The sequence below is a fragment of the Gopherus flavomarginatus genome, chromosome 12, assembly GCF_025201925.1.
Source record: "Gopherus flavomarginatus isolate rGopFla2 chromosome 12, rGopFla2.mat.asm, whole genome shotgun sequence".
Taxonomy (NCBI): Eukaryota; Metazoa; Chordata; order Testudines; family Testudinidae; genus Gopherus; species Gopherus flavomarginatus.
This window is the reverse complement of record NC_066628.1, coordinates 29547064-29566544: the sequence shown is the minus strand read 5'-3', so window position 1 is coordinate 29566544 and position 19481 is coordinate 29547064. Positions and strand designations below refer to the sequence as shown.

At 43.7% G+C, this 19481-nt stretch overlaps 1 protein-coding gene across 2 annotated transcripts; it reads left to right on the top strand.

The window, feature by feature from the left end:
• Nucleotides 1-6029: 6029 nt before the first annotated feature.
• Nucleotides 6030-18819, top strand: MFSD6L (major facilitator superfamily domain containing 6 like). Of its 2 annotated transcripts, XM_050919324.1 has the most exons (3): nt 6030-6099; nt 6768-6842; nt 9104-18819. In XM_050919324.1, exon 3 carries the CDS (start codon nt 9134-9136, stop codon nt 11096-11098), a length of 1965 nt encoding a protein of 654 aa, XP_050775281.1. In that variant the 5' UTR covers nt 6030-6099; nt 6768-6842; nt 9104-9133; the 3' UTR covers nt 11099-18819. The 2 variants fall into 2 exon arrangements, with proteins under 2 accessions (XP_050775281.1, XP_050775282.1); XM_050919325.1 differs by lacking the exon at nt 6768-6842 and having other exon boundaries at nt 6067-6099.
• Nucleotides 18820-19481: the final 662 nt, after the last annotated feature.

Sequence of the window (19481 nt, the reverse complement as noted above, 5' to 3'; positions counted from 1 at the left end):
CTCGCCTCCCCTGTGGTGGGTGCCATGCCGGTGGGAGGGTCTGCCATCACATGTGCACCTCCTCCAGTGCTGCTGCCCCTCACTGTAGCTTCACTGGGGCTGCCCCTTGCCCAGCATGGGGCAAAAGCAGTGATTGCAGGCATGGGGGCAGCTGTACTGGTGGAGGGTCCCACTGGAAAATGAAAGGGTCCGAGAGGGAAGGGCAGCCTACCCTGCAGGAGTGGAAGGGACCACTAGGACCCTCTGGTGGCAGTTAATGCAGGCAGGCAGCATGGAGCTGCAAGGGATGGGGAGAGACAAATGCTCTGCTCCAGGACCTGGGGAGGTGCATGGGCACAGCAAAGGGGGACCGTGGCACACTCAGGGGAGGCGCGAGGGGGCAGCAGGGGGGAGACCCAGCCACGAACATTCATGGAGCCGGACTTCTGGACCCTCAGTTTTGCTGGAGCCAGGAGGAAGAGTCAGAGAGGGAGAGAGTGCTCCATTTTCTTGCCAGTAGTAACTGCACCTTTTCCTACCAGTCCTCCGTACCTGCCCGTACCTGCTTACTTTCACCTCTGTGGGTTTGTCTATTGTAGGGGTGGCTAACGTATAGTCAAGAAAGCTGTCAAAAGGGCCCTACAGAGATGCCCTTCACCCCCTCCTCTTTAACCCAGAAGTAGAATCTGCAGCCGCTAGTTCCCATCATGCAAGAATACATGCTGATCTATGCAGAGACAGCGGGTCCTTGCACATGATGGTCTGTGTGCTGTCACCTATGGGTTACCCTCATTTATTAAATATATAGTAATATATGGATCACAAGGTCTCAGGTTGTGTTGGGACCTGTTGTCTCTGTGGAGTACAGAAAGCTGCTGTCTCTGAAGAGGCCACGCTCAGTGCTTAATATATGTGTAGAATGGGAGGGAAGAGGCACAAAAGGTGACAATATTTTTTAACTGAGCCGGTAGAACTGTAAGCATTATCTTACCAAAGCTGCTGCTCCCTAGATTTTGACAGGCATCACACTTTTATCACTGACCACGCTGCATTGGTGAGCCTGTTATCTCTGTCCCTGGAAAGGGGCCACCCGCTGACCTCACACAAAGGCTGCAAGTGACTGCTAGGCCTATCATCACTCAGGCTACCCTGCCATACCCCAGAGGTGGGTGCCTGCTGCTCTCCCCTGTGCTTGGTATGGTTCCCTGTCATCCCTCAGCATAGGCCAGGCTAGCTCCTGGCCCTGCCCCTGCTTGAAGCTAGCGGGACAGTCCCAGTTCAAAGGAGGTTAACGCCACTACTGGCCCGCCCATAGCACCACTCCTGCCCTTGGTGCTTGCCCCTTCCAGCGCCTCCATGCAGCCATGGGACACACAGGTGACCCAGCCGAGAGAGGGCAAACACCATTCTCTGATCTGGCTTGGGGTTAGGATGGTATGGTGATGGCCTGCAACACCTCCTTCTGCGCCAGGCCCCAGCTGGACTGAGGGAAGGACGGGGAGGTGTGAGATGGGAGGGAAGGGCTGTGGATGAAGAGGTGATTGTTGTCAGAGGTGTTGTTAGATGCCACCGGTGTGGCGCTCTGCTCTCTCCAATGTTGGTATCACTCGGCTGCGTGCGTGTGCTCACCCCGTGTGCTGCCCCAGCTCTGCAGATAGCTGATGCAGCAGACCCGAAAAGAACCCCCAATGACCCAGGGCCGTAGCAACAAAGAACGTGGCCCCCTCCGAACATATGTCCGGGGCCCCTTACAGTGCAGAAACTGGAATGTGGTATTTATTTTATACAATATACAGGGTTCATATTATGTATACCTTGGCCTACAGTGTACATGTATTCCGTATTTACGCAAAGCGCTTCTTTCGAGCCTTGTTCTCTGCAAATTGGTTAATCAATGGGTCTCATCCAGAGATCTGGCAATCTTGTTTTTGACTGAGATAACTGCAAGCGCAGAAAGCCTGTCATCTGTCATGGTTGAGCACAGGATATTCTTGATCAGTTTCATTCTGCTGAAGCTCCTTTCAGCACCAGCGACAGTAACTGGTGTGGTCAGAAGAATTCTGATGCAAATGCAAAGATTTGGATATATCTCCTGAAGGCTGTTCTTGTATATGTACGTTAAAAAATTGTTTGCCATGACAAGTCCTCTCTCTTTCTCGATGACATAAATAAAACAATTCAATTCCATTATGAGTTCGTTGGCATCAATGTCTCCCATTTTTCTTTCAAAATTTTTGCAGTGATTCTCCAGTTCATTTTCTCTGTGACACTGCTTCAGGCTGTTAGCGTTGTACAGAAATCCAAACAACTTATACCACTCCACGAGTTGGTCAAATCGCGATGAAACAGAAGATATGGCCTGATCAGTGAGAACAAGAAAGAACTGCGATTTGAATTTTTCTTCGGCAGAAAGACGACTCGAATCATCAGCACATTCATAATCAAACATTCTCTTCTTACGTCGCACCCTGGTTTCTGGAAACACCTGCTCAATACCCATATGCTCTGCTATTTCACGTGCATTTGTGACCACAGAGTTATATCCTGTATTTCGATAGTCTTCCAAAACCTTCATTGTAGCACCGACTTCTGCCTGCTGTACGTCAATTGACACATCTGGTGACTGAATTAATTTGCTGGTTTTATTGATGTGAAATAGTATTTCGTACCACGTGTACACAGTCAGAACAAAAGGCCACGTAGTAACATGGTCTAAAAGCGCACCGGCTTCTGTTGCTGTATTGCCATCTTTCTTTTCGAGCGCATATTCTTGCAAAGATGACAAAGCATTGCACAATTCTTCAAGGTGATAACGCAATGGCTTAACAGCATCAATTCTCGACTCCCAAAGAGTGTCTGATAACCCTTTAACAGATATTGGCATATGTTCTTGAAGTATATCCCAACGTGAAGGTGAAGAAGAAAAGATAACGTATATTCTGTTAATCAGACCGAAAAAGTCAACAGCATATTTCGATGACTTTGCCGCATCTGAGAGCACAAGATTCCAAGCGTGAGCTCCACATGGTACATAAAAGGCACGGTTATTTATTTCTAGCATGTGGGCTTGAACTCCTTTATTCTTTCCTCTCATATTTGCGCCGTTATCATAAGCTTGGCCTCTCATGTCAGCAATGTCTATTCCTAAGTTGTTTGCCTTTTCAAGAAACGCTTCCAACAAGCCCTCGCCAGTTGTATCATGAACATTAAGAAAACCAACAAACGCTTCACGAATATTGACACCATCTTCACCGTTGCATTCAACAAAGCGTAACACCACAGACATCTGTTCTTCATGTGACACGTCGGGAGTACAGTCCAAAATAACTGAATAATATTTTGCTTTTTAAGCTGCGCTATGTTGGCCTCTTGAATGTTACTGGCAACAAGTTGAATCAGCTCGTTTTGGATCTGTGGACTGAGGTACTGAACATGTGTCTCTGCCTTCTTAATCCTCTGTAAAAGTTCGCTGAGGACAGTATCATACTTTGCAAGCAATTCAAACAGTCCTAAAAAGTTGCCATTCAAAGGATCGCCGAGCTTTTCATTACTTCTTCGAAATGCCAAGTTTCTTTCGGACAAGAAAATAATGACATCAACCATGCATTTGACAACATTTCTCCAGAAATCTCTTTCTTTCAGAAAAGCCTGCAATTCGAGTTGGTCAATAGATGTATGGTTTACTATGCCTGACCGAAGGTCAAACCATTTCACCATACAGTCTTGATGACCTTTGCCTGTTTCATGCTGCTGAAGTCTTTTTGACAGTGCTTTCCAAGCAGATGTTCCATGACGTAGCGGTATGTCACCAGTGCCAAATAATTTACAACAAAAACAAAAAATTGCATCTTTCTGAACTGAGTACATTAACCATGAATGTCTTATTTTCTCGCCATTTGCCATGGTTCGATAGAAATGAGTACTTGTGAACCTCCGTCTTTCCTCGTTAAATGGTAATTCGTAACTTTCATTCTGCTGCGGTGGGCCACGTGCAACAATGTCACACACTTGCCTGTCCGATATTATAGATGGCCAATCTCCTGGATTATCAGTCAGTGGTTCAGATTCAGATACTTCTTTCCCAGCAGCAGCTGGAATATCTGTCACATTTTGTTTGGTAGAACAACTGGCTTCACCTTCGACCTCACTTGAAGCACTTCTGGATACTTCTGGATACGATTCATCGCTGCTAGCGCTGTCTGTTTCATGTGCCTGTACCTGTATGTTGGATTGCAGCGCAAAATACATTGACAACTTTGGAATTTTCTCAAGTTCCTTCTCGGCATCTTTTGCTGCCTTTCGTTTACTAGCTCCGCTCTTATACATTCTCTTAGACATCACAAAGCACGCTTCTGCATTGGAAACGATAAAAAACTAAACAACTAAATTAATAACATTTATCCGCCGACTGCCATTATGAATGCAAATACACATTCTTTGAATGGGTCCAACTAAAATTCGAAACTGACCGACAGACAACTGATGTAGCCAATAGCATTATGATGTATCATAATGACTTCACGGTTTTGTCAGTAAAACTGACATGGATTGTGCAATAGCGTCAATAAATGTCACTTACCTAGTTATACCTTACATTTATTTTGCCACTTTTAGGGGCCCCTTTCCTTGCGGGGCCCCCTCCGGTCGGAGGGTATGGAGGGTGCTCACTACGCCTCTGCAATGACCACAGAGTCTAGTAAGATGCAAAGGCACGTTGGCCAGGTTTATTGTCGAAGAAAAGCACAGGCTCCAGCTCCCCGGCAAACGTAGTCCAAGGTGCTGCTAAGATACAGCTAGCTAGTACATATGTGCTCCTTGACAATGGACTCAGCTCAGTCAGTGGCGGGACTTTCCACTGCCCCCTAGGCTGGACAAAGACACCGCCCCAGGGATGTACTCTTATACACAGGTATAAACAAGTTACACATCACACCTGACGTACTGAGGTGCAACCCCTTTATGCAGTAAGGTGCAACCCCTCTACGTAGTAAGGTGCCGCCTCTCACCTTGTACATGTTGGTTCGATCAAAACAACTCTATCCATCATTTTACCCTTTTGCCCCTGTCACTGGGATGGGTCGGCCTGTTCCTTATCTGTGGAATGTTCCAGTATAAGGTGTTCTGGTACCGTGTTTATACTTCAATATGCTAGGTGAATATATGTTTATGCATCATCAGCCCTTTCCTTGCCAGCATCTGTGAACCGAGCCGGCTTCCAGCTCACAGCTTGACTTTGCTTTTTAGCTAAGTCTTGACCATTACTTTAGTTCAGGCCTCAGGCCTCATACTGGGCCTTTATCAGGGCCTTCACTTACTACAGTGATGTGATGGGGAGGGGAAAGTCCTGTGGGGGAGAGGAAGGGAAGGAGTGATGTGAGGGGAAGGTCCTGTGGGTGAAGGGAAGTGGGATGGGTGATGTGAGGGGGGAAGGGCCTGCGGAGAAAGGAGGAGGGGTGATGTGAGGGGGAGGGGAAGGTCCTGTGGGGAAGGGAAGGGGGATGCGTGATGTGATGGGGATGGGAAGGGCCTGAAGGGGAGGAGTAGGGGGACAGGTGATGTGATAGAGAAGGGAAGGTCTTGTGGAGGAAGGGGGAGGGGTGGTGTGAGGGGGAAGGCCTGTGGGGGTGGGAAAGAGAAGGGGAGATGTGATGGGGGGGGAAGGTCCTGTGGGGGAAGGAGGACGGGTGATGTGAGGGGGGAAGGGAAGGGGGAGAGATGGTGTGAGAGGGAAGTGGGGCAGGGGCAGGGGAAGGGGAGGGCAGAAAAGTCGGAGCGGGTCCGGGCTGCAGTTCGCTCGCCCCTCCAGCAGGGGGCGCTGCGCTCTGCCCGTGCCCCCCGCGCCGCCGGCCCCTCTAGCCCTCGTGAGCCGAGCAGCTCGATGGTCTCTGGCCGTCTCCTAGCAGCAGCCTCCTCGCTGCCGCGGCCGCCGCGCGTTGTCCGCGGGGTCGGGCAGCAGCCGGGCCCGGCCCCCTGGGCAGGTGTCAGAAGCGGCGCGAGCGAGGGCCCGCCCTCCACAGGTGCAGGAGGCGGGGCCACGCCCGCGCAGGTGACGCGTGCGCAGTGCGTGGCCGGGGTGAGCCCGTACGGCGCAGCGCGTGAGGAGCCGGCCCCAACCCTCAGGTACAGGACCAGCGGCGGGGGCTGGTCTCTAGGCGGCTGCCCGGCGGGAGGGGAGGTCACCCAGGGATGAGGAAACGGGCGGGGGGAAGCCCCCCTTCCCACCTCCACCCACGTAGTCGCCCCCCCCGTGGGGCCTGGCAGAGCCCCCTGTTCCTAGCCCAGAGCAGGCCCCTGGTGGCCCTGCAGGGCCTGGCTGGCTGGCGGGCTCTCCCTGGTGACCTCATGGCCCAGTGGGCGGGTTGACGATGGGCATTGGGGGGCAGTCGCGGTGCCCCTGCCCTGCCCCGACCCAGGGGTGGGTCGAAGAGCTGCCATCGCACAGAAACTCACGATCGGGAATGGGGGGCTGGAAGGGGCCTTGAGAGGTTGTCTAGTCTAGCCCCCGCACGCCTGGCGGGACCTCGTGACCCTGGACCATCCCCGATGGTATTTGTCTAGCCTGTTCTTAGAAATCTCCAGAGATTGCCCAACCTTCCTAGGGAGCCCTGGTCCAGTGCTTACCTGTGTGCCATATCCCTGTATAATTCTCCTTAGAACAGGAAACAGATTAGGGACTTGTGTTCCCAGTATCCAGCAGCAATAGTCTTGGAGTACGTCTGGGCCTGAGTCTGGTCTCGTGCATGCAAATGTATAACTCTTTGATTAATGGAATTATTTCTGATTCACAGTGATGTAAGTGTCACCAGATTCAGACTCTGTCATGCACACTCTGCTTCCTGATCCCAGCACCATAGAAATATTGTGTAAGTTGCTTACTCACATGTGTTCTTATCACTTACCAGTACAGAGTCTTTGTGCCATTCATTGACCATTTTGCATTGGAAACTTTCATGCTGCCACTGTTAAACAAATAGTAAATACTATGTTAATAATCCTCTGGAATCTAAGGTTTCAGAGTAGCAGCCGTGTTAGTCTGTATCCGCACAAAGAACAAGAGTACTTTTTTCTGAAATCTTTTACATCCTTTTACAGTATCATTCTGCCCTGCTAGCTGCTGGGTGTGGAGACTTTAAAACATTTCCAGATGCATCTAATTCCCAGCAGAGCTACAGAAATATGTTGCCTCCTCTTTTAGGAAAATTCAGGACAGTGTACAGTGAGGATTTGTCAAAGGAAATTTCAGAGTTTACATGGAGCGCCAGGTATCATAAATCTATAAACAGTTTGAAAAATACTTCTGGCACAAAATACAAAGAATTTGAGATGATTTTCCTCCTCATTGATGTAGAACAAAGTACAGTTCGTGGAGTTTTTTCAAGTGTAGCTGCAAAACTGGCTAGATCACAAATACTAGATATGCTGATAGCATTTCTTAAGTGTCTTTTAGCTCTATTACAGTAAACTGAGGAATGGGGACAGCACCTGAACTTTGTGTTGTTTTGTTACCAATTGTTTTGTTAGAATTGGATAAGGTACAGAGAAGGGCAACAGAAATGATTTAAGTGTATGGAAGAGCTTCCATATACAGAGAGATTAAAAAGACTAGGACTTTCAACTTGGAAAAGAGACAACTAAGGGGAGAGGTGATAGAGGTTTATAAAATGATGAATGATGTGGAGAAAGTGAATAAGGAAGTGTTATTTACTCCTTCACATACGACAGGGACCAGGAGTCACCCAATGAAATTAATAGGCAGCAGGTTTATAACTAACTAACAAAAGCAGTTTCTTCTTCACACAACACACAGTCAACCAGTGAAACTCATTGCCAGGGGAGGTTCTGAAGGCCAAAACTACAATGAGGTTCAAGAAATAATTAGATAAATTCATGGAAGACAGGTCTATCAATGGCTATCAATAGGGCACTACCAAATTCAAGGTCCATTTTGGTCAATTTCATAGTCATAGGATTTTAAAATTAGTCAATTTCATAGTTTCAGATGTTTACATCTGAAATTCCACTGTGTTTTAACCATGGGAGTCCTGACCCAAAATGGGGCCATAGGGGGTCGCAGAGCTGTCGTAGGGCTCGGTCACTGGATTGCCACCCTCACTTCTGCATTTCCTTCAGAGCTGGGCTCTGAAGGCAGGCACCATGGAGTTTCGTGCAGCTGGGGGAGGTACCCAGAGCTGGGTCTGGTCTCCTCCTGAGAGCGGCCATGCAGGGGAACAGGAAATCCTGTCCCTCCCCACCCCTGCTGGGACTAGCAGCTAGAGCCTGGTAGGAGTCCCAGTGCCCCCAGCCCTGCCCCTCTCCTCCAATAGCTAGATTTTACGGAGGAGATTTGATTTCATGGTCCGTGACTCATTTTTCACAGCCGTGGATTTGGTGGGGTCCAACTATTTGATAAGATGGTCAGGAATACAGCCCCATGCTCTGGGTGTTCCTAGCCTCTGATTGTCAGAAGCAGGGAGTGGACAAGGGGATGGATCACTCAGTGATTGCCTGTTCTATTTGTTCACCTCTGAAGCACCTGGTATTGGCCATTGTTGGAAGACAGGATACTAGGCTAGATGGACCCAATATGGCCATTCTTATGTTCAGTCTTTTCATTTGGACTAATATCTCTAATGTCTGTAACTTGAAGTTTTTATACTATGATTTGAGGACTTAAGTAACTCAGCCAGAGGCTAGGGGTCTATTAAGTAGGGGAGAGGGGAGGTTCTGTGGCCTGCAATGTGCAGGAGGTCAGACTAGAGCTAGATAGGGGGACCAGATGTCCTGATTTTATAGGGACAGTCCCAATTTTTGGTTCTTTCTTATATAGGCTTCTATTATCCCCCACCCCGGTCCCGATTTTTCACACTTGCTGTCTGGTCACCCTAGAGCTAGATGATAACGCTGGTCCCTTCTGACCTTAAAGTCTATGAGTCTAATCTCTTTGTGAATGAACTTCATTTTTAAACTTTTCAATTTAAACATTCGGAGCTTGGCATTTGAACGGGCAGGCTTATAAGTAGTGAAATATTTGACACTTTATGAAAAGTCTGTTTCTCTTCTAACTTCTTACCTGTTATTTACAAAATACTCAAAAAGGGTTTGTTTTTGTCTTATTTATTTTCAGGTCCCTTTCGGAAAGCATGCAACCAAAGCCATGAGTACAAATAAACAGTGGGATGTTAACAAAGCGCTGGCTGTTGCCAGCCTCTTCCATTTTTTTTCCAGTGCAGGAAATGCCTGTGTGATTCCATTTTTAACTCTTTACTTCCGGCAGCTGGGGCTGACTGCCCCTTTAGTAGGTATTATCATTGGAATTAAGCACTTAATATCATCTCTCTGGGCTCCACTATGCTCCTACTTTGCAAAGAGCCACAGGAAAAGGAAAGTTCTCATTACTGGATCATTGCTGTGTTCAGTGGGAACCGGTTTGCTGCTTACAGTTGTCCCACCTTTGAGTAAGGATGTTGTGTACAAATATTGTAATATAAGCCAGCAATCAAGTAGCTTATTGAATTCAGTCGAGATGCCTGACATGAGTCTGAACAATCTGAGTGCTGTAAATCCCAGTACAGTTACCAATAAAGAAATGGTGTCCGCAGAAACACTAAGAACAGCTACAGATGTTTCGGTGACGAGTGGAAAGCCACCACTAACAAGTTCAGCTTTCCAAGAGTTGTTTAACTTTACAGATGCACAGAAGAAGAATGGTAAAATAACTGGTGAAGTGGAAATAACTGCAGACCATTACAATAGTAGGCCTTTTGGCAAGATAGCCTCTTCTATGAATGCAATTAACGAGATGATACAAGAACTTGAGACACTCACTTCAAATGAAACACCAATCCATAGGCTTGAGAAGGAAACCAAAACTCCAGAGGCTGGGCTGCTGAATGTGAATAGTAATCCTGAGAAAAACCTTTCTATTGGTGGAAGTACTGAATTTTCTTTACTTCAAACAAACCCTCACCCTGCTGATCGAGCTGTTTATGTTTTTGAAAATCTGTCGAGTCACTGGGAGAAAGTTCGGGATGTCAACTTTGAGCTTCTACAAGATATTAACTTTCTTGACCGTGAGCACCAGATTTTTCTCATGGTGCTAGGTGCTGTTGTGTTTTGGGAGCTGTTGGCTGCACCTCTCGAATGGATGGTTGATGACAGTCTTTATGAATATCTTGACTTTGTTGATGCAACTGACCGATATGGGAAGCTTTGGATTTGGAGTTATTTGGGTGCATCTGGAGGAGCCTGTGGTATCACCATATTTGTAGATCAGTTGAACTGCTTCCTCAGTGCTAAAATCTCTCGTCTCGCTGTGCACTTCTATGGCTATGCTGTACTGATCACACTCACATTGCTCATCAGTGTCTTTCTTCCTATCCATGTTTCCAAGAAAACAGAGCATGTGAACAAAACTGTCAAAGCTTTGAACCTCATTGGAAGTGATGGCCGAACAATTCTTTCTGCTGTCACCGTCTTCCTTACAGGAGTCATTGGATCTACTGTGCAGAATTTTCTCTTCTGGCAAATGCAGGACCAAGGCAGCAGTGAATTATACATGGGTGTCTCAGTGGCTATTGGACTGATTGCTGAAATTGTGCTTTATGTCTTTAAAAGCAAGTTACTAAGGGCTCTCTCAAGTAATGGTACTGTCGCACTGAGTTTAAGCTGCCTTTCAGCACAGCTTCTGTACTATTCATTCCTATGGAATGCATGGTCAGTACTGCCTATTCAGATGTTGTGTGCCTTCAGCAATGGTGCCTTATGGTGGGCAGTTAATATGTTGGTTGACGATGTAGCCAGTCCTGGGACAGAGAGAGCTCTGCACATCGTCCTTCAGGGCCTCTCATATGGTTGTGGAGCTAGCCTGGGAAGCTTTGCAGGCGGATTTGTTGTGAGCCACTTTGGCTTGGCAGTTCTGTATAGGGCATGCTCTATAAGTTTGGCACTGTGGTTAATCTTGTTCCTGATTGTCCAGTCTAAGTTGCCTCGGCAGAAAAAAATTAATTATTCTCGTCTCCTGGCTGCAGATCCTAGTGATGAGAGTGACTCTGACGAGGAGAAGGAAAGGGACTGGCTAGTGAAAGCTATGAAAGATGAGACCTTCAGTAGGAATTGGTAACACAATCATATTTGATCAGCTGTTCTGCAGTAGAACAAATTCAGAGTACAAAGGTGAAATTATTAGGCAGGAGGGAAAGAAATGCCCAGGAATGACTAATAATTCCTAAGTGATGGAATAGACTGTACATATTTGCTTGGAAAGCTGTGTATCAAGACTATGTTTTATAAATCTTTTATTTTCTTAAGATTAATTTATAGTAAATATTTGTAGCATTTTTTAACTTAATCATTACGTTTCCCAAATCCAAGTGGAAGGCCTTTTGAGATGTGCGTTTGCTAAAATAACTGCAATTTAGTTTTTAATCCAAAGGCAGAATTTGGATGCACATTTCTCAGAGCTATAGCAGCTGACGGTGGGAGCTGTATCTTAGCACAGTCTAATCAATTTTTAAATATTTACAGTGCACTAAAGTCAGTAAGAAACCATCCCTCCCAGGCTCAGTTTTCAACAAATAAGGATTATTAATGAAAGAAACACCCTGTTGGCTTTAGTTTGACCTCTAAAATCAGTCTTGCTGTAGGCTTGGTCAGCAGTGAAAAATTATATTGGCATAGCTACGTTGGTCAGGGGTGTGAAAAAAGATAGCTCTGGCGACACAACCCCTAGTGTGGATGCAGCTATGTCACCAGAAGTGCTTCTGTTGATCTAGCTAATATATTTGGGGAAGTGCTGTCCCTGCATGGACAGAAAAACCCCTTTTGTTAGCGTAGGCAGCATCTACATTAGGAGGCTGTGCCGACATAACGTCCATAATGTAGACACAGCCATAGACTGCACATGTTTATGATGGCAGTGTAGTCTAGTGGATAGAGCACTAGGTGATCTCAGAAGACTTGGCTTCCTCTGCCACTGGCCTGCTGGATGACTTTGGACAAGTCACTTTCCCTTCCTGCACCTCAGTTTTCCCTGTCCGTAAATGATACTTTGTAAAGGGCTTTGAGGTCTATGGATTAAAACCCCTGTAAGAGCTAGATATTTATGGTGGTTGTTTAGCTAGGGGTATAATTGTTTAGGTGACTGTGAAGACAGTGTTGACAAATAACTGGGCTTCCTTATAGTCAATATTTTTAAAAGGGTGGCTGGAGTACACCCCCAAATGTTGGCTCACTGAATTCAACAAAGCATCATGTGGCTTATCTTTGACATAGTGCGTCCTTGGGCCTCTGAGGACCATCTGTTTCATCTTGATCTGAGTAGCCTCTGCTTGGATCAGTATGCAGTAATGCAGGCAGGTGACCTGTGTGTATACTTGTAGCATGGTATTCACAAAAATGCTTAGCACTGGACTGAACTGCTTCCATTGTAATCAATAGAATCATTGACTTCTGTGGGAGCACAGTTAAGGCCCAGGCTGAGTGCATTTGAAAATCCCACCCATATAGTCCCCATCACTGGAGTATTACAAACTTTAGTAAATCATCCTTGTAAGGTTGGGAAGTAGCATCGTCTGCACAGAAAGATGGAATGACTTGCCCAGTGTCACACAAGGTGTTTGTGGCGGAGCTGAATCTAGATCTCCAAAGTCCCAGGACACTGCTGAAACCACAGTGCTATCCTTCCTCTACCTGGACTTGTGCAGACTGCATCTCCATATTAAGGATAGAGATGGCTAGAGCACCATCTTTTATATCTTTCAAAAGATAGCTGCTACCTTCTTTATTTTGTGCAAGTTAAACATGGCACTTTCTACACCCTTTTGATTGGGGTAAGTTTGGGCAACCTGTATTTTTAGAATACACTATTCAGTGCATTTGGACAGGAATGTATCTGCACTTCTCAGGGGCTGGTAAATGAGTAACTTTAAAGAGCCCCCGAGATTTGTCCAATTTATAATCTCAAACGCATGCAAATTCCAGCATAGTTTTCTTTATAGGCACCTACAAAATAAAAATGATTTGGCTGACCTCACCAAAAGGTCCATATTAGACCTAACTAAAAATGGGTCATGAGTCTTTTTGCCCTTCAGGCTAAGGTTGAGTGTAGTGTCAGTGTAGTAGTTATACCATCTTTCAAAAGTTTACCTCCTTCCTTTTCAGAGGAATGGGGTTTAATGCTTAGTGGGTGTTTCAATATAGTTTGCTAGTTCAGGCTTAAAGTTTTACAAACCATGAGAGTGGTAGCTGCAAGCAAACTAAATATTTTGGCACGTTTAACATGCAATAGTAGCAGCACTCATAAAAGAGCTGTAAATAAAATGATATGCACTTGGCTTAATGAATGTTTGACCTAACACCTTCCTAATTCATTGGGAAGTGGTACAGAAGTGACCAGCAAGGAAAGGGGATACCATTGAATGGTATTTTGTTGCTAATTACACATCAGTAACAACTGATATGCATGTCAGATCATTTCAGCCCAACAAGCTGCCCGCAACTTGCTGGCACAAATCCACTTTGCCTTGCAATATACTCAATTCTCTATATAAAGCATTTCAAGTAGTCCTCGTGCCAAGAACAGCTACAAAACTTATTTTATCTTGTCTATCAGAAGGGGAAAAAAATGTTACTATCTCATAGGAATTCAAATCAAACAAGCTGGGAACAATTTTAGTGTCAAAAGAATTTGCATCTCAGCCCTGTTATCACATAGTACCTCATCAGCAAGTGGTGATCAGTAATACATAGCACAAATTACTTATTTTTAAAAGTTAAAAGGTATCTGACAGCAACCATAAGTAAAATAAAGAAGTTGCCAATGCAGTATTTAAAGGGACAGTGTCTGTTAGACACTCTGATACACGGGGATGTTTAGAAATTTGAGAGAACTTAAATTTGGCCTCAAATTTAGTAAAAACAAGCTTTTGTAAAACCTCAGACCAATGGAAATGTACATTTTTAAAGTCCAGTGAAAACAGGTTTTTTTAATCAGAAACAGTCGCCTTCAGCGGTTGAAACTCTAGATTTTATAGCATAAAAACTCTGGAAGTGAAACTGACTCAGTGCTCTTCTACAACAGACCTTAACTACGTATGTTTCTACTTAAATCTGTGCAACACCCTTGTGTAGACACTTCCTCACACCTTTCTCTGCTTGAAGCTGAGTCTATCTCTGCAATACTCTCAGCCCCAGCAATGAAAAGTGAGGGGCTGTGTGCAGAATAATAGGCGATTCTCCTGCCCTTTAGAGGCTCAACTTGCTGGTTCGACAGCATTCCCAGGCCCTTCTACCCAGCAGAACAAGGGGCAAAATTTAACTGTCCTTGACATTCACTTAACTCCTTTTAGTTGGTTTTTCTAGCTCTAATTCCATTTGCTTTAGTTGGTTTCTGTCATATCCCTAGCATTGTTTTAACAACTATGAAACTTGTCAAGGCTTTTAATGCTATTAGGACTAAAAAACCAACAACTTCATATCAACTAAACTGCCATTGTGTAGTGTAGGTATTCAATCTCTTGTAAAATAAGTGAATGGCTACTCTTGGTGGATTTAGAAATACACCCACACCAACAACATGTACATAGATCACCTACTAATAGCCCCAAAGTATTAATGAAATTCCTGCATGGATGTTTTCCTGTTGCACTATCATTTATTATTATTTACAGTATTAACAGGAGTGTCCTATGTAAGATATGGGAGCTTTAATTGTTGTGCTCTACTTGGCAATGGAGAGGCCTCACTTGGAGTACTATGTCCAGTTCGGGGCACCACACTTTAAGAAAGATTTGGACAAATTAGAGAGAGTCCAGAGAAGAGCAACAAAAATGATAAAATATTTAGACAACCTGATGTACTGGGAAAGGTTAATAAAACTGGATGTGCTTAGTCTTGAGAAAAGACGACTTTGGGGCGGGGGCTGTGGGGACCTGATTAAGCCTTCAAATATGTAAAAGGTTGTTATAAAAAGGATGGTGAACAATTGTTCTCCATGGCAACTGAAGGTAGGACAGGAAGTAATGGGCCTAATCTGCAGCAAGAGAGATTTTGGTTAGATATTAAGAAAAAAATTCTAACTATAAGCATAGTTTAGCACTGGAATAGTCTGCCAAGGGAGATTATGGAATCCTCGTTTTTTGAGGTTTTAAGAGCAGATTAGATTGATTTTTAGTAGGCAAGGCCTCAGTCACTAAAATTAGCAGATTGGTTGTGTAAGAAAGTGCCAACATAGTCACTTTGCTGACCATAACTAATCTTTAAAGTCTGCAGAACACTACACAACTCTGATTCAAATAGCCAGAATTTAAATAACTGGTTGCATCATCTTATATTTTGATTTTTATCACTGAATCCTAAGAAAACTACCTTCTGCAACATTCTAGGTTCTAGCTTTTTCCTCTGTGTCCTATACAAGCATTGTAACCAGAGCTGTGTGCAGCAGCGTGGCTTCATTTCACAGTGTGATGTTGCAAACTTATCCTTTAATTTCTGTTCATGTGTGGTTCACGTTCTCTGAGATTTCCTTAAAGTTGCAGGATCCAACAGAACTACAATCTCAAAGCGAAATTCAGGTGCAATTGTAAATTTTTCATGCTTCTGATTCAGAATTGTAAGAATTGTCCTGGGAGCTCCAAAAAGATTCATTAGACTCAGCAGACCTTTCTACAAAGCTTTTTTTCCACTCTTGAGTTTGTAACGAAATATAAATCCAGGTGAGTTTCTAGAAAGGATTTCAGGTTTTGTAATGGACACTTTCCCCAGCTCTGCTTGTAACAAATACATCTCCAAGTCGATTTCCTTAAAGTGGCCCCAGTTAGCTGTAACTTCACCTGAATGTCAGATATTTTCAGCAATGTTATATTACAAATAGGAATATTTGCATGTTCCAAAACTTAAAAAGTGGAGCTCTCCTGAATCTGCCCTCTTTTATCATGGAATATGCTGCCTTTCCGGCATCATGTGCACTCTATCAAACACCACTAAGACTTTTCATATTACTTTACCAGTAAAAATGCTGCTCATTCTTTTTGCCTGTCTCTGAAATATGCGCTGTTCTGAGGGCTGTGTGAATGGTGTGCTCCAAATCAGATTTAAGCACTTGGAAGAGTGAAATAAGATTGGAACTCGATATTGAATTGCTAACGTTGCAAATTGTTGAGATGGTACCTTCTGTAGACTTCATAATTGAAGATACCTTGTACGCACTTTCTGAGCTATTAAGCAGGTATTGACTCTTGGTTAGGTGAACATGTAGGGAACTAACCCAAGAGATAAATATTGACCGAGAAGGATATCAATATTTACCCTGAGAATTCTTGAAGCTTATTAAACATGAAGTCAGCATACAGTATATATTGCTACATTCATTCAAACAGACACATTTTTAAAGAAGCCTCAACCCAGTTTCTACTCGTTCAGGGGCTGGGACTAAGTCTTCCTATGTGTGTGTACATTGCTTAACCTAACTGGCCTCAATCCTCATTGGGACCTCTGGACACTATAATACAAATACTGTTATTGTGCCCAAAGTCAATGATGCATACAAATTAGGTAAAGAAACACCTAAAACGCTAGTAGTCTGTAACCCAAAAATAGAAGCTAGATTGAGGTACCTTTACAAATTTAATCTTAATATCTTCATCTGTAACATTTAGAAAATTTTCCGCTATGGCTGTGGATTTCTGGTATAACAGTTTGCTTTCTCCGTCTATCCTTCCTCTAGGTTGTCTATAGTGACAATCACTCTAGTAACTAAAACTGCTCCCTTCTATTTGGGCCAGCAGTCTACCGGGGAGATAATGTTAGATGGCTAGTAAAAAAGTATAGTCATGTGACCCAGCCAGCCAGGTAACAGAACTTTGTATGTGTGATTTGATTGGACATAGGATGAATTCAAAAACATCTGTAATTGACTTCTGAGCCAATGATGTTGCTGTTGTTTGCATATGCAATCTAATTATTAACGATGATTTCAGAGTTCCCTATTGAGTTAAGCGATAGAAAACAGCTGAATTATCACATGACTTGTAAAGCCATGAGGAGCCAAACATTTATTTTATAGTTCTTCCACAAGAATAGGATTTCAGGTTCACCAAACTGAAGAGAGCTGGTAAAATCTGGATATAGGAACCTAGATTTTGCAGGTAGCCATCAGCTGCCTTGTGTTGCTCAGTGATATATTTGAATGTGATGATAGGCAGAAGTTTAACAATGTGGTGATTAATTGAGAGTACATGGCCCTTGCTGCTTCATGGAAAATTTTTTGAAGGCTTTGATTCTTGTGTATTTTATAGTGTGTGCCTTAGAGCTATATGAAATTTCTTATTGTCTACTCAAATAATTGCCTTTTAAAGAGCTCTAAATCACCATATCTGTCTTAATGTTTTCCCACCTGCCGTTTAATATTTTTGGCATTTGTCCGCATATCTCAAATACTATAGAGACTGTGTTGCTGTTTTCTTGAATTAGGCAATGCACTTTAATATTAAGCTTTTAATATATGTACCCTTTCTACTGGATATCAATGTACTTGCACCCTTTGACTTTTTATAGAAATAACTATGTACTGAGAAATTGTTGGACTTTTAAGACATTCTTCAGTTACACTGGAAGTTTTGCTATTAGTAAATCTGTTTTTATGCAGCCTAATGTAAAAATCTTTTTAGAACAGGGTCCATTAAAGACTTTTAGCCTTGAATTCTAGGACTTTGGGAGGCTGTGCATGTAGTCAGACTTACACATTTATGCTTGAGAATTGATTTGCACAGGGCATGCTGACTGGAACATAAATGTGCTGGCCTGCTTGCAACTTGACTTCCTACCTTACCATGTGGAACGGCCAACACATCTGAATGTAACTTTTTCATTTGAAATTAGTTCTGCCTTCCGTTTTGCAGTGATTTTATTTGATGACGACGGTGGAGCAAACTGACCTTCATGCTTTAATTGGATCATAAACTCAGCCATGTGATTCTTTAACTGTTGCTAGATTAAATCCTGTATTTTTAGTAGCACAATATAAATGTCTAAAACATTCTCATTTTGGCCAGTAGCGTTTTACACTCCTGAAGATGAGACTATCCCTGTAAATATTCAACTCTTCTGTTGATTAAACAGTTTACACTGTTGTTTTTCCCTGCAATGCAGAGCAGTGAAAACAAATCTGAGGTGATTTTCATTGAGAGCTCACAAATGGGTTTTATGGCGGATGCTCTTCATTTAATGAGCTGAGTCACAGTCAGATGCTGGATTCTTTTACATTTTACATGTGTAATTGAGGTACAATAATAAGCTGCTTGATTTTAAAAACAAATTGAAGTATAAATAAACCAGCAGGTGTTTGTACTTGTACAGGAAAGAGCCATTTCCTGCCTCCACAGAGATTGTTTGCCTCATTAACAATAAATGATTTGACCAATAGTTGAAAAGTACAGTGCAACTTCTAAAAACTTGCAGTGCATGAACTAGGAAGCCCAAGATATTCTTGGGGCTGAACAGCTCTTGAAAATACTGAGGTTATATATTTTCCGAAAACCACAATCTCGTCAAGTGCCCGATATTGCATTCCTTAATGCCCTAAATTACTGCATTAATACAGTGCAGGTGATGGTACTGTATTTGCAAATCATTGGTTATTAAGAGAGGGAAAAGGTATTCGCGTCAACTACTGTGAATAATCACAGGTCATCCATGCTGGGTTCTGCTGCTGTCTTTCAATTTGAAATCAACATTTCCAGAATCCTCTGCCTTTCATAAACACCTCTTCATTTGTCATCTGTATATTTTTGCTGCCAACCTCTGTTTGCACTGAGTTTACAAGCAGAATAAATACCTTTTAATTAATCAGAAATGTTGTGGTGTTTAAAATCCTTGACTCACTCAGGACTAGGCTGTTTCTCTTTGCTCTTAGTTATGGGTGACTTGGTATTTCTGGTTTACTTTCATGACTTCTGCCCTTGGGACCTGTGACCACCTCATGACTCCTAATGGTTATCATTGCAGCCACAGGGTTGTGTTTTCTCTGTGGGTGAAGTTCACTCATGGTATTTTGGATTCAACACAGTAATGTTTAAAATCAATAAAAAATCCATCTTTCCAGCTGAGCAGAGTGTCAGTGCTGTGGTGGCATTGGGTACCACTTCATCCCATACTGAGCTATACAGCCCCTGGGTGGGATTATCAAAAGTGCCTATGTGATTTTCATTGTGAAGTGAAAAGCACACTAGTCCTGTTGACTAAGTCACTTAAGATGCTTTTTAAAATCCCAGCCCATGACAGCTCTCATCTTCAAAATCTCACTGAAGCCAATGGCAACTGTGGTCAATGTTTTCAAATGTAGGCACCTAACTAGAGGTCTCAAAACCTTGCAGCTCCTATTGGCACGAATGTGCGTGCAGCACCTCTGAGAACATAGACACTTATGTGTCTAAATAGGTATTTAGGTACATGACTTTTAGGCACTTGGGTTTGAAAATATTGGTCCTAGCTTGGTAGCACTGCATCTA

What these genes read in the sequence shown, in the direction of transcription:
- MFSD6L (XM_050919324.1), top strand. Translation starts at nt 9,134, where the DNA reads ATGAGTACAAATAAACAGTGGGATGTTAACAAAGCGCTGGCTGTTGCC.